General features: G+C 31.9%; 1 protein-coding gene across 7 annotated transcripts in view; it reads left to right on the forward strand.

The window, feature by feature from the left end:
- NBEA (neurobeachin) overlaps positions 1-15,119 on the forward strand; it is a 685,632-nt gene that overhangs the window by 86,890 nt on the left and 583,623 nt on the right. For 6 of the 7 annotated variants that reach the window (XM_088021804.1, XM_088021803.1, XM_028107230.2 and 3 more), the window contains exons 2-6: positions 2,848-3,079; positions 6,665-6,765; positions 7,005-7,100; positions 12,729-12,850; positions 14,432-14,558. In XM_088021804.1, the coding sequence (XP_087877930.1) occupies positions 2,848-3,079; positions 6,665-6,765; positions 7,005-7,100; positions 12,729-12,850; positions 14,432-14,558 (678 nt within the window). Of the gene's footprint in view, positions 1-2,847; positions 3,080-6,664; positions 6,766-7,004; positions 7,101-12,728; positions 12,851-14,419; positions 14,559-15,119 lie in introns of all 7 variants that reach the window. The other variant, XM_088021800.1, reaches the window with a different exon arrangement.

Below are 15,119 nucleotides of genomic sequence, written 5' to 3' on the forward strand. Positions count from 1 at the left end.
AGTTGAAGTTGTATCATACATAGAAGTAAAACCAGGCTTTAACCCGAGAATATCTAGGTCAATGTAAAAAAAAAAAAAAAGGTCAGAAGTTAGGATGAGGGCTGGTTTCTCATAAGTTGAGTTTTGGAGCTGTTAAAAAAATACAGAATATAATTTTAAAATTCGAGAGTATTTTTTTTAATTCTTATATTTCAAAAGACTTTAAAAATATTCTTAAATGAGATTTTATTGCTTGTATGGACTTGTGTGAAGACAGACTTACTGGGTTTTGATCCTGGATCCTCTATCTACTAGTTTTGCGATCTTTTCCAAGTTAAATTTTCTGTGCCAGTTCTTCCTTATCTGTAAAATGAAAATAATAGGTCCTTTCTCATAAGTTGTTGCTTGAGAATTAAATTATTTAATATATGAAAAGCCCTTAGAATAGTACTAAATGGCATATAAGTTTACCTGATGGTATTATTATTATTATTAATATTAATCATATTTCTCCAAAGCATCTGGTTATCTACCCTTATTAATGAACATTTTTCTTTAATAAAAAATTCTACTTCTTGGACCTAATTTCTGGTACCTGTCTGCCCCTAATCTTCTTTTTCTTTTTTTTTTTTTTTAAAGATTTATTTATTTATTTGAGAGAGAGAGAATGAGAGCGATAGAGAGCACGAGAGGGAAGAGGGTCAGAGGGAGAGGCAGACTCCCTGCCGAGCAGGGAGCCCGATGTGGGACTCGATCCCGGGACTCCAGGATCATGACCTGAGCCGAAGGCAGTCGCTTAACCAACTGAGCCACCCAGGCGCCCTAATCTTCTTTTTCCTTTATTTCCATTTTCCTAACTACTTACTGTCGACCTCAGAGTCGGGGACCTGGGGCGGCGAAGGAACTGAGAAAAAGAGATGACAGTATAGCGAGGCACAGGGGACCCCGAGCTAACAGCCTGAGGCACCGAGGTTTATTTTCCATACTCTTTTATACCTTCTACAGCAATATAGATCTGTAATGATTTACAGCAGGGGCGTAGTAAGGCACATTCCTCCATGTATACAGGATTAGTCAAGCACATAAGAATCTTTAAAACAGAATAAAGGAACAAAGAGGGGAGTGCACAGTGTGCTGTTTCCAGGACAAGGGAACGAAGAGGGGAGTGCCCAGTGTGCTGTTTACAGCTGGCTTCCTATCTACAAGACATCTTCTGCTGTGTACTTTAGAACTGACCACACACGTTCCAAGGGCATTTCACTCTGATCCTTTCGGGTTATTTTTAACCCTGCAATCTCGAGTTTTCTCAGAGATCTTGGAGTCTGAGCGAATATGCACCAGTGGTCGTTGTGGTGTTCTGTTTCCTACAACTTACAGTTTATATCTTCTTTTATGCTTTCTGTAACTTATGAACCAATTTCAACTTTTGGAGGGATAAGTTAGGGAATACACACACACACACACACGCACATCTTTATTTCCGGAACTTAACGTTATTAGTGCATGGGCTTTTTCTTGTCCACAGATATATCCCTAGTTCCTAGAACAGTAATTTCTAGTCTTTCATAAATAAAATATTTATTGAATGAATGAATAATGCTTGTATGACTTCAAATTTATCACGTATTTTGTATATGGCTATTATTTTCTTCCTAAATTTTCTATTCTTTAGACCAGAAAAATATCTAGTTTTTCAATGTTCTTCTTTAAGAATGGTACTTATAACAATGTAATTAATACATCATATGTGATTTGATCAATAGAGAATAAGAATATCATTATATCTTTTATTCTATGTATTTGTCTATCATTGTACTTAAAGTAGCATTTGGGAGGGACAGTAATACTTTTTAAGTTTATATTTAAATTTATTGAAGTAGAATTGACATACAGTGTTATATTAATTGCAGGTGTTCAACATAGTGATTCGACAGTTCTGTGCATTACTCAGTGCTCACCACACATGTTGTCGCCATCTGTTGTAACCATGCAACATTATGATAATATTATTGGCTATTGACTATTGTACTATTCATTTCCATGACTTACTTATCTTATAACTAGAAGTTTGTACCTCTCAATCCCCTTTATGTATTTTGCCCATCTCCCTGCCCACCTCCTCTCTGGCAACTAAAGACAGATGTGAAATACTCAAACAAAACAAAACAAAAAAACAAATGAACAAACAAAACCAAACTCTTAGATACAGAGGACAGTAATACTTTTGACTCACTTGACAATGCCATAAGTCAAATACATTGCTATTAAATCATCTTTGTATATCAATTCACATTTTTTAAAGTAAAGTATTATAAGATACTAGCTATATTTCTCTTAAACATTTTTTAACATTGATTCTATCATTTCAACTTTTACTATAAGTTTGCTAGTATCAGTTTCATATTTCTTTATCTTCTGTACATGGAGATTAGGCCCTTTGTTTCTTTTCTGTTACATCTCATTTGTCAGTCTAGTAATATCACAAAAGAAAATGAACTTCATGTCTTAATATTTATCCTTAGCGAATTCTGCATTTTCTAATGATTATAAGTTTTTGGAGCCAAATTCTTTTTTATAATAATTTGTCCTGAATCCTACCAGTAGTCCCGTGCACCATTTTGCTCTATTTGATTTGAAATTACTTTTTCCATTTTTAAAAAACTAGACTTTGCTAGTTTTCATTCTTACAGCACCCTTAATCTGTAGCTTTCAAATTTTTCTCAAAGGTAGTTTTAGACTAGAAGACTTGAAATTTTTTAGAGTAGCTATGCTGTCCTGCTATTTGAATTATTTTATTATTTTTATTTTATTGTTATAAATAATCTCTCATGTTATCATTAGTTATTGTTTCTTTTTGTTTATTTTCAGCTGGTTGGCGGAGAATTTGACTTGGAGATGAACTTTATTATCCAGGATGCTGAGAGTATAACATGCATGACAGAGCTTTTGGAGCACTGTGATGTAACATGTCAAGCAGAAATATGGAGCATGTTTACAGCCATTTTACGAAAAAGTGTTCGGAATTTACAGACTAGCACAGAAGTTGGGCTAATTGAACAAGTATTGCTGAAAATGAGTGCTGTAGATGACATGATAGCAGGTATGAGGTTATCTGACAGGATAATATACGTTAAATGTTTATAAAGATATATGTACTTTTCTTTATATTCTATTGGTAATATAAATTTGTTGGAGCTAACTTGATTTAAAATAGCCTGGTGATGGGTATTAAAGAGGGCACGTACTGCATGGAGCACTGGCTGTTATACGCAAACAATGGATCATGGAACACTACATCAAAAACTTAATGATGTAATGTATGGTGATTAACATAACATACTAAAAAAATAAATAAATAAACATAAAAATAAAATAGATGGTAGAAATGTATGGAAAATTTGCCCTGTATATTAAGGGAAAACTTGAAGAATGGAAGACAACTTCTTCTTTACTAGACAAACATAATTACTGATTTTGCTTTTCCAGGTTTTAGAAAATCTCAATTACATGGAATAAATAACCACAAAATCTATCAGAAAAATAAACATACCTTTTTACATAGTACTTAGTTAGACTTTACATAATTAAAATTTTACAATATGTATTACAAGTCTGTGTAATTAGCACTTTACCAACTTCTTCGAGCTCCATGATTTTCAGTTTGGCATATATGGAACTATGACAGGAGGAACTAATATCCTTAGGATAAGCATGTTGAATTTTTAGGAAGTGTTCATTTTACTTTGATATTTTTTAGAGAAACTTTTGTATTAAAATATACAGATCTAGAATAGAACATAAAGTTTGCATGGAATTTCAAGATAAAAATACTAACTTTTGTGCTTGTTATATGTTACTTCAAATAACTTTGAAATCTGTGATTATTCATTGCCAATCCTTTATCTCCCCGCAAGTTCGTTCTCCTTTGTTGTTAGATGCACTTCAGTAGAATGTTTTGAAAGATGGTCCCAGAGCAACATTATTCCCAGAAAATAAGTTTAGAGTTTAAAATGTTGATTCTTTTAAGCCATGAATCTTCAGCATACGTCACTTCTGATATAAGAGGGTTTTCATAATTTAAAAAAAAGTGCTAATATGACTCCTCACAGTATCATACCTGATCCTTACAAGTAGTCTGGACACCAGAGAATCCTCTATCATATTTTGATTTATGCATAATTAATTTTAATATTAGTAGAACAAAACATTAAGAAATAATGGAGTGAAGAATAAGTTAAAGATGAATGTCTTTTAAACAATATTTAAACATTTTTTTCTAACAGTATATTAAAATCATTTCTAATTGCTTTCAAGGTGGCATCTATCTCTAGGGTGATTTAGCATTCTCTATATTGGTTACTAATGATTAACTTGATGAAAAATGAAATTCATATTTAAAACATCCTTTTAATGATGATATGTACCATCTGTAAACCATTCTGTAAATTCTAGCATTGTTTAACAGGAATTTATTTGCATAAGCTTATATGTTTGGTGCTTACATGTTGTATAGAACATCATGTGATCTTTGAGTCCTCATATCTGGGTTTAGTCCCTAAAGTTTTTTTGTTTGCTTGTTTGTTTTTTGAAATAAAGTGGCTACCACTTTATAAAGTGCACTTTAGAAAATGAGCCACAGTCACGTACATAGTAGTTTACTGGTACATAATTCATGAGCTTTGAGATATAAGATGATAGTAAGCTTGATTAGTACTGCAAAAGTTCTTATGTTCATGTTTTCTATTATATAAAGCTTCTTAATTCTCTTATCTTTGCTTCTCAATAATAATAATACTGGTAACATAAAACTTTCCCTTTTTGTTATTTTATCATTGAATAAACATCAGAAAAATACCTCTACCTTACTTTTCAGTAGAGAAAGTAAAATTTAGGTGACATACTAATGAAGCACCAAAAAACACCACTAAGTTTTCACTCTGAATATTTATAGCATGTTAAGTTCAAAGAGGTACTTTTCATTTACTAATGTGTAGGTATTACTAGAAGGTAGTTAAACGTCTATACTAAATTGTTAAGAGAATTTCATAGTCTGAGTATTCTTTCTTCTTTAAAAATTTTGTCCAGAAAAAAACACCTGTTAAAATAAAATCAAACTGAGCTACTTGGTTATGTTATATGTATAATAAATATGAAATTTTAATAACTAATTAAATACAAATTTAATAGATTACTTTTTATGACACACATATAAGATGAGATAAAGGTTTGGAAAAAGAAGTTTAATTTTTTAGAAAAGTATTTGTAGGTAAATGTTTAAGAAATCTATGAATTTGCCATTGCAGCTAATTGCTTGAAACTGCTTCCTATTAATTTAGGGTTTTAAGGTGCTTGATTTCTATCTAGAATTCTTTCTTAAAAACAGATCTTCTGACTTATTTGTAGTAACTATACGCTTTTTTACTGAATGATGAAACATTTTATTTCATTAAAAGATCTCAAAAATGGCACATCAATAGTCACAATTTAATGATAGGGATTGCTTACTTATTGGGGCGTTAAGTAAGATTATTTAATTATTTATTGATGAAAATAACCATATTAAATTTCTGTTTTGAAATAGATAATAAATATTTTAAAGTCTCAAATTCCAGTTATTAATTTGTGATATTAGATAATATATATTATACATCAGTAACTAATTATTTGAACTTATCCTAACTCTCATTTTTAAATTGATGATAAATTATTTAGAGTGTATATGTGTATTGATTGTAATAATTTGCATAGTATCTTTAATCCTTAGGAAGTGCTTTAGAAATCGAGAAAATTAAGTATAAATATTTAGATGTGTAATTTCTTACAAAGAACGATTGATAGAGGTACTACTCATAACATCTAGATGAGAAAGAAATCAAGGACAAGAGATTAAATGTATAATTTTCCTATTATCTGGTGAGCTGGTGTGTCTCTCATATGCACATAAACACATGAACAGAATGGATATCACTGGTAATATGTTTAAGTCAGACTTTGATTTAGAGACTAGTAGGTAACAGAGAGGGCTCTGGAGCCATACTGCCTAGGTTTTAATCCTGACCCTGCCACTTAGTAGAGTGTGTTCTTGGGCAAGGTGATTAGGTTATTTATGTCTCACTTTCCTCATTTTAGGAAGTGGCTAATAATAGTACTTCATAGGCTTGTTATGAGGATTTGTGTACTTAATAACTGTAAACCACTTGGAATAATGGAGGAGTAAGTGCTCATAATTATTGTTAATGGGGCAAGGAATATTTCAAGAATATCTTTTATTAAGAATAGATAATTCTAAAATAAAATATGGTCAAGTCTCACTTTTTTATTTGAAAATAACCACTTTACAACATTAAATCATTGTACCTTTGCATATTTTTGCTTTCCTTTCCCTGAATATAATAGGTATATGTGTGTGTGTGTATGTGTATTCTGGGAATCTATTTTATATATTTGCTAAGGAAACTTAATTGTAATGGTAAATCTGATGGGGAAAAATCCTAAAATTCGAATAAAATGTTTTTGGCTATCTGAGGACCTAAAAATTGTTCATTAGAATGACTTCATGAGGAAATTTAGATAAATATGTATGTAGAAATGAGAATTGATAACTTTTGCTCTTTCAAAAAGTGTATTACCTTGACAGATGGCAGCTCATGACTAGAGTTCAGAATAACTTTATTTTCCTTTGAAGATCTTCTAGTTGATATGTTGGGGGTTCTTGCCAGCTACAGCATCACTGTCAAGGAGTTGAAGCTTTTGTTCAGCATGCTTCGAGGAGAAAGTGGAATCTGGGTAAGCTGTGGTAGAGGGAAAAGTATTCAGTATTAGTGCATTAATACTTAATGTTCAGCAGTTTGTCTCTAGAGAGCTATAAACTTGAATTTGTAATGGAAATTGTTCTCCTTAAAGAGTTTAGTAAATGATGTAAAATTAATTTCTCTCTGGTTAGAAAACAGTCCAGTGTCTAACATGATAGATTAGGTATTTTTGCTAAATTTGTACAGTGACATTTCTTTTTCTTGTTTCCTTAGCCAAGACATGCAGTAAAATTATTATCAGTTCTTAATCAGATGCCACAAAGACATGGTCCTGATACTTTTTTCAATTTCCCTGGTTGTAGTGCTGCGGTAAGTTTTAAATACATGTGTTTATTTTTATTTATTTTTAATTCAGCTCTGTTAAGGTATAATTCACATAAAATTCACCCATTTAAAAGTACAATTTGCTGAGTTTTAAGTTCATAATTACCACCACAGTCATGATTTTGAACAATTCCATCACTTCCTAAAGTTCCCTTTTGTCTCTGAAACGAGTCCCCTCTCCCCAACCCCTGTCCCTTACAACCTCCGATTTATTTTGTGTTTTTATGATTTTGCCTTTTCTAGAATTTCATATAAATAAAATCATACAGTATGTAATCTTTTCTGTCAGCCTTCTTTCACTTACCTTAATGCTGGCTTTTTTTTTTTGGATTTTTATTTATTTAAGTCTTTTATTTTTTATTAACATATAATGTAGTATTTGTTTCAGGGGTACAGGTCTGTGATTCATCAGTCTTACACAATTCACAGTACTCAACTATAGCACATACCCTCCCCAGTGTCCATCACCCAGCCACCCCATCCCTCTGACCCCCCTCCCCTCCAGCAACCCTCAGTTTGTTTCCTGAGATTAAGAGTCTCTTATGGTTTGTCTCCCTCTCTGGTTTCATCTTTTTGTTTACGGTAATGCTTTTGAGGTTGCCCATGTTGTAGCTTACCAGTAGTTTATTCTGTTCCTTTTTATTCTGAGTTGTGTTACATTTTATGGAAGTGCCACAGTTTATCCATTTACTAGTTTATCCAACTCACTATTTGAGTTTTCAGTTTTTGGCTATTGTAAATAAAACTGTTGTGATCATTTGAACACAGATCTTCTGTGGGCATGTTTTCTCATCTCGTAAGTAAAAACATGAGTGTAATTGCTGGGTTTTATGCTAAGTGTGTACTTCATTTCATGAGAAACAGGCAGATTGCTTTCCATAGTGGAAAATTTTGCATTCTCCTTAACAGTGTATGAGAATCCCAGTTGATCTGCATTCTGGACAATGTCCATCTTTTTAGTTTGAGGCATTTAAGTGGTTATATAATGGTACCTCATTGTAGTTATAATTTTGTATTGCCCTAATGACTGATGCTATTGAGCAGTTTTTCATGTGTTTATTGGTTGTTTTTACATCTTTTGTGATATTTGTGTTTAAATCTTTATTCAGTTAAAAAAGTTAGTTTTATTATCTTAAGAGTTCATTATGTATTTGGAGTATAAGTTAATTTGTCAGATGGATAATTATCAATTTTTTTTTGCAATCTGGCTTTTACTTTCTTAACCGTATTTCTTAAAGCAAACAGATTTTAATTTCAATAAAGTTCATTTAAACTTTTTTTATGGCATATGCTGTTGTAATCTAAGAAATCAATATAAACCAAGGTCACAACATTTTTTTCTTATGCTTTCTATTAAGAGTTCTTTTGTTTTAGCTCTTATATTTAGGTCTATGATTCTCTTTATGTGAATTTTTAAAATATGGTATGAGGGAAGGTTGGAGGTTAAAGTTTTGTTTGTTTTGCATATGAATATTGAATTGTTTCATAACCATTTGTTAAAGAGACAGTCCTTTAACATTTTGGATTACCTTGGCACCTTTCTTGAAAACTCTCTGGCTGTGTTTGTGTGGATTTGTTTCTGAACTCTGTGTTTGGTTCCTTTGTCCTCTGTTTCTGCTCATATTTATGCCAATGTCAGATTGTCTTTATTTTTGTAGCTGTATAGTAAGTAGTTCTTGAAATCAGATTGTATAAGTACTCCAACTTTGTTCTTCATTTTAAAATAATTTTGGTTATTCTAGGTAACATTTCAATACGTGAATAAACTTGTCAAATTTTATAAAATGCTTACTGTGATTTAGATTGTATTGTGTTAAATATATAGAACAATTTGGAGAGAATATTATCGAGTCTTCCAGTTCATGAACGAAGTATATCTCTTCCTTTATTTAGTTTTCTATGATTTTTCAGTGTTTTGCAGTTTTTAGCATAAAGTCTTAAATATCTTTTGTTTCTGTTCCTATGTACTAGGAGGTTTTTTAATCATCAACATGTTGATATTACTGTTGAATTCTGTCGAATGCTTTTTCTGATTTTATTGAAGTGAAAATACGGTTTTTCTTTTTAATTTTTATTAATGTGGTAAATTACAATGATTGATATTTCAGTGTTAAACCAACCTTTGTGTTCCTGGGATAAAAACTAGTTGGTCGCTATGTTTTAACTTTTTCATCCAACACTGGATTTGATTTGCTAACGTAATGCTAAGAAATTTTGTAATTATTTTTATGAATGTTTGGGGGTGTAGTTTTCTTTTTCTTTAATATCTTTTTCTGGTTTTGGTGACAGAGTAATCCTCATACGATGAGTTTGGAACTATTTAATTCTTTATATTAAAGAGTTTATGTAGAATTGATATTACTTATTCTTAAATGTATGTTAAAATTCACCTTTGTAGCTATTTGGGCCTGATGTTTTCTTTGTGGGAAGGTTTTAAACTATGAACTTAATTTCTTTAATGGATATAAGGAGGTTTCTATTTCCTTTTGAGTGAGCTTTGGTAGTTTGTGTCTTCCAAGCAATTTGTCCAGTTAATCCAAGTTGTTGAATATGTTTGTATAATCCAATATGTTGAATATATCATCATATCCCCTTCTTAGCCTTTTAATGTCTGTACGATATTTAGTGATACCTCTTTCATTCTTGATACTGGATTTTTTTCCTTATTAATCTAGCTAGAAGTTTATCCATTTTGTTGTTCTTTTCAAAGAACTAACTTTCTCAGTCTGCTTGATTTCATTATTTTTATCTAACATTGTGGCATTGTAGAGAGTATGTATAACTTTTGACTATAAGAACTGGTTTTGATTTCTGAATCCTCTACTTCCTTACTGTGGAGAACTAGTCCCTTAATGTTTCTTGGCTTACTTTCATGTAAAATATTAGTACTTTCTCATGGAAGAGTGTTACTGTGAGCCTGTAATGAAATAATATACTATTTAATATTTAAGCACTATATAACTTATAAAACATCATGTAATATTTCTTGCTCTTAGGTTATTATTAGTGCATAAGCATCCTTGTAGTCTCTCATTTCGTCAACCATTCCCCTAATTTTATTTTTTCCCTAATATTTTGTTACTAACCTTTTTTTTAAAGTTATAATTTTCCATTGTAACAAAATTGTGAAATAAAAATAGGAAAGTTAAAAAAATCTCTTTCCAGATGAAAGTTAATAATTTTACATATCAGATTGTTAGGGTGGAACATATATCAAATGTACATGGTGGTACTTAGCAGAGAAAACACTGTCACTGTCCCTAAGAAGATACTGGTTTTCTCAGATTTATGTAATAGTTCTATTTGCATACATACATATATTTTAATATATTTTATAAAACTGTTATTGATCTGACATCTAGTAGATATCACTTAAGGGGTGAGAAGGAAGAGCCAAGTGTTTTGACAGAAATATAAACAAGTTACTGTCTTATTGGTGGAATTAACAAAATTAGCTAAAATAGAGTGTTAAAACTGTTTTAATAAATGGTTTAAATTGCCTCAGTAGGGTTACAAGTCATCCTGTTTTTAGACATTTGATCCATTTACCAGAAATCTGTGAATATTTTTTATCAGTATGTAATGCATTTTACACACACGTGCATGCACACACACAGAGAATTTTACTTAGATGGTGTTAATGGTATATGTATGAATTGTTTTCGTTCAGGGGATTTTGATGGACTTACACTATCTACTCCTCCTTTCTTGGTTTTCCCCTATCACTCATTTTCATGAAGGGTAGTATTAATTAGCAGTATAGTCTATATAGGAGAGGAAGCAAAGAAGGAAGTAGAACTTTTACAATTGTTATTTCATTTGAGTCATAGAAGTTATATGTAAGATAAATGATATTATTGCTGTTAAATTAGTTGTGGAAAGAGCCTCAACAGTGTAACATTGTTCAGGGTCATAAAGCAGAGTCACAGCCTGAACTAAAATTTGCCTGACCTTAAGTCCTGTGTTTTGTTTTGTTTTGTTTTAGTAACGCATTGGCTTATTTCCAGGTGTGTTATCTCTGCTGTTGAACTACTGAAAAATTCATATAGGAGCTGATTTTAAAATCCTTACCATTACAGTGTTTTTGATAATTTACCTCTAGATGAGCATGATAGTAACAAGAGGGTACATACTGTCTGGACCACTGTTGGTAGCAGTACCTTTGGATCACTAAAAATATGACACTGCTTACTTTCCCTCTGAAATAACCATATATAGTAGGCCTTCTGAATTATATTTTATACTGTGGAGATGCCTTTCTATGAGCTATGCTGCCTCATATGAGAAATTTGCAATAGAATTCTATAGAGTGGGTTATGTAAAGGTAAATGGCAAATGTATAACATTTTATGTGATCTGTGACCTTTATGGATATACTATTTAGATTTGCCTTTCACGATAATCATATGTTTCATGAATCCGCTTAATTTAGGAAATAGTGAATTCTTCTAATTTACTGAAATAGTTTACTGAAAGCATTCCATCTAAACATCAGAATTCTTTCTTTTGCACATTAAATAGGAGCATAGATTTTGGAGTCCGTTGGATTAGGGGACAGTGAAGGATATAGATTTTGGAGTCCTATGGACTCATTGGACACAGTGAGGAACATCCAGTTGTGGGTACCAGAATATTTTAGAAGGTGATAGGGAAGAAGAGTAAGAACAGCTTAAATTCAAAATCACAAAGATATCCCAAAGGATATGCCATTAACACCATGGGATCAGATGGATATGTAAGGAATCTAGGAAATGAGTGTTGAGATCAGGCACAAATGGTTTGGATGTAAATGTGCTTGGGTTTCACATATGTGGCAGTACTATACAAAGTTAGCTTTTGTGCATGGACTAAGGGAGGATGTATGCATTAGCTGAAAAGAGTAGAGAAAGCCTGGAGATACAGTGTATACTGTATAGAAGGCTTTGGTTGGTATAGAAGTAGGAGCCAAAGATTGAGGAGTACCATCTAGAAATGGGCAGTTTTAGGTCCCTAAAACATTTAGTCTAGCCGTTGTATACTAAATTTAAGAGAATATCTTTCAGTAAAGGTAACTATCTTGTTGAAGAGATTGGCCATAATATAAAGATCCTTATTTATCCATGGAGTTATTGGAAGTCCACAATGAAACCGAGGAAAATGCTATTCTAGAGCCTCTCAGGTTTGTATTTGGTACCAGTTGTAGCAAGACCAAAGACTAATATTATTTCATTATCACTCAAGGTTAGATTTTTCTTTTATAAGACTTTTTTTCCATTGTAATTTTGTTCACTAGTGTTTGCAACTGTATGTGATTTAGGGCTCTTTCAGACCTACAGTGGAGATAACACTGTCTCTTTCTTGGTGGAAGAGTAGGTCTAGAAAACTTGAAGGGCAGCTTGGCTCAAATTCATTCCTCTGTTAGTTTAATGCAATCTTTAAGTTCTAATTTAGGGTCTAGTGGACTGGATGTTGAAACTGGTGATACAGAAAGTGCTAAGGCCATTGGCTGGGGATAAGTCTATGATTTTCTGATATTTATACCTTCATTGTTTTTTGATCTGTAAGGCTATATTTGACCTTGGTTACTATCACATTTTCTTTAGCTGATACTTTTCTTTTTTCATTGCCTTGTAGGCAATTGCATTGCCTCCTATTGCAAAGTGGCCTTATCAGAATGGCTTTACTCTAAATACTTGGTTTCGTATGGATCCATTAAATAACATTAATGTGGATAAGGATAAACCTTATCTTTATTGGTAAGTAATATATTTAATTTTAGTACTTTTGTCTTAAGTATTTCAGTTTTATAAATATGTAACACAGTGTCAAGGCAACATATTGAATAGAATGTGTATGTGTTTGTGTATATATATATATTTATATTTATATATGTTAAAACTATAAAGACACATGTCAGTTTATTTTATTTATTCATTTTTTGCTATTGGTTTTAGGCAACCAGCCTCACTATATTTTTTTCCAATTACAGTTTGAAAGTCAAGATTTACAAACCTTCCCTGTCCAGTCCACATCAACATAGACTAGTTAGGGGATTATTAGTGGACATGCAAGTCCCTAGTCCAGGGGAGAAAAAAAACAAATTCCTTCCAGATTTCATCACTTTGCATTTTTACTTCCTTTGTTCTATGAGCATAATTAAGATATGCTTTAAAAATATTAGTGATAACTACTATGTAAGAAAATACAATCAAATAATAAAAGTAATTATTTCATAGATAACTAACAGAATGGGTTGATATTCCCAGATAGGTTGACCTGTAAGGACCGAGAGCTTGGTAATTTTAGTTTACCAAGAATGCACAGTAATGAGAACATGAAACTTGCATTGATTGCCTTACTATATACTAGGCATTGTAAGTGTTTACATGTATTACCTCATTTAATACTTGCGATGCTTTGAAATAAGACTGCCTGGGGTTAAGTCTTACGTTCACTACTTACTGATCCTGTGTTTTAGTGTCTTCAGCTGTAAAGCGAAGATAACAGTAGTACCTATCACATCAGATTTAATGAGAGAATAATTAAGCGTTTTTGTACATTGACTGGCTCAATATGAGTGCAGAAAAATGTGAGATATTAATAGCTGGTAAGCTCTATTAGAAAAGATTATAAAAGTGTAGTAATGAGAGGGAGTTCTAAACAAACATCTGAACTTCCAAACATAAATGGGTTGAATTTCAGAATGGTCGTTTTGGCAGATCATACATTTATTTTAATAATACCATTATTTTGCCGAGCATTTACAATTTTTACAATACTGTGCTTAAATTCACAACTAGGAGGAGTGCTTCCTTAAAAGAAAATAACTATTTCAGAGACACATCTTTTTTCTTCTTTTGACTAAAAATATACTCCGTTTGATTACATATATCATTTATCACACTTGGCTCTGACTTTGTTTTGTAATTTTTAAGCTATTTTTTAAAGATATAAATAGAATTGGGAGTAAGTTGTTTTTGAAAACAGTGGCTTTGTAAATGGTTTCTGTATTTGCTAATTTCAGGGGTCCTTGAAGGTAAATGAAATCTACTTAGGCTTTCATTGGCCATTATTTTGTTTTTATGTATTTGTGATATTTCACATTGAAATTTCAGAAGGTTCTGTAGTCTTCTGTTTTCTCAATTTAAAGTTCTTTCTTTAGTTGTTCTAAACCTTTTATGGCTTAGTCTTTATTTGGTACATGTAATACCCCTTCTACTCTATGGAGAAATGAGTTTTATTTTTATGATAGTATTTTATATTATTTATTTAATAATTTTTAGATATATAGTTCTTTGTATCAGAGGATATTATACGATTCTCAGTTTTCTTTACAGTTTTCGTACTAGCAAAGGAGTTGGTTACTCTGCTCACTTCGTTGGCAATTGTCTAATAGTCACATCACTGAAGTCTAAAGGAAAAGGTTTTCAGCACTGTGTGAAATACGATTTTCAACCCCGTAAGGTAGGTATAAGTAAATATTTCTATTGAGAATGACACAATTCACCATTCCCCCTATCCTAAAATTCACCTATTATGACTTCTGTAATACTCTTTTATTGATTTTTCTTATGACACATAATGCTTTTCTCTTCTCCTTTTTATTTTTATGTCTATTCCCATAAAAAGATCAGGCTCTTGACCTCTTGCCGTGTCTGTCTGACTTGTTTGCTTGCTCTCTGGGATCTATTCTGTGGCATTCTTAGTTCCAGACACTATTGTAGGCACTAGAAATATGACAGTGAACAAAACAGATAACATTCCTGCTTTTGTGGAGCTTATTTTTTGAGGAATTTTTATTCAGTTTCATGATAGCTTTCCACTCTTATTCTTATCTCCAAGTTCTATTCTTATATCCTCATCTACCAAAGATACTGCCATGTAAATGTCTTTCTGGCCCCTCATCTTTACAGAATATGTAACACTGAATTCACGTCTCTAGTCCCATATTCAGTATGTTCTTAAGTCCCCTGTTTTGATTAAGCAGCCTACCGTCTTCATGATAGTGGGGACTTGAGTCAGCTT

This window comes from Eumetopias jubatus, unplaced genomic scaffold, assembly GCF_037043125.1.
Source record: "Eumetopias jubatus isolate StellerSeaLion01/CBP00866 unplaced genomic scaffold, mEumJub1_p1.0 scaffold_3, whole genome shotgun sequence".
Lineage (NCBI taxonomy): Eukaryota > Metazoa > Chordata > Mammalia > Carnivora > Otariidae > Eumetopias > Eumetopias jubatus.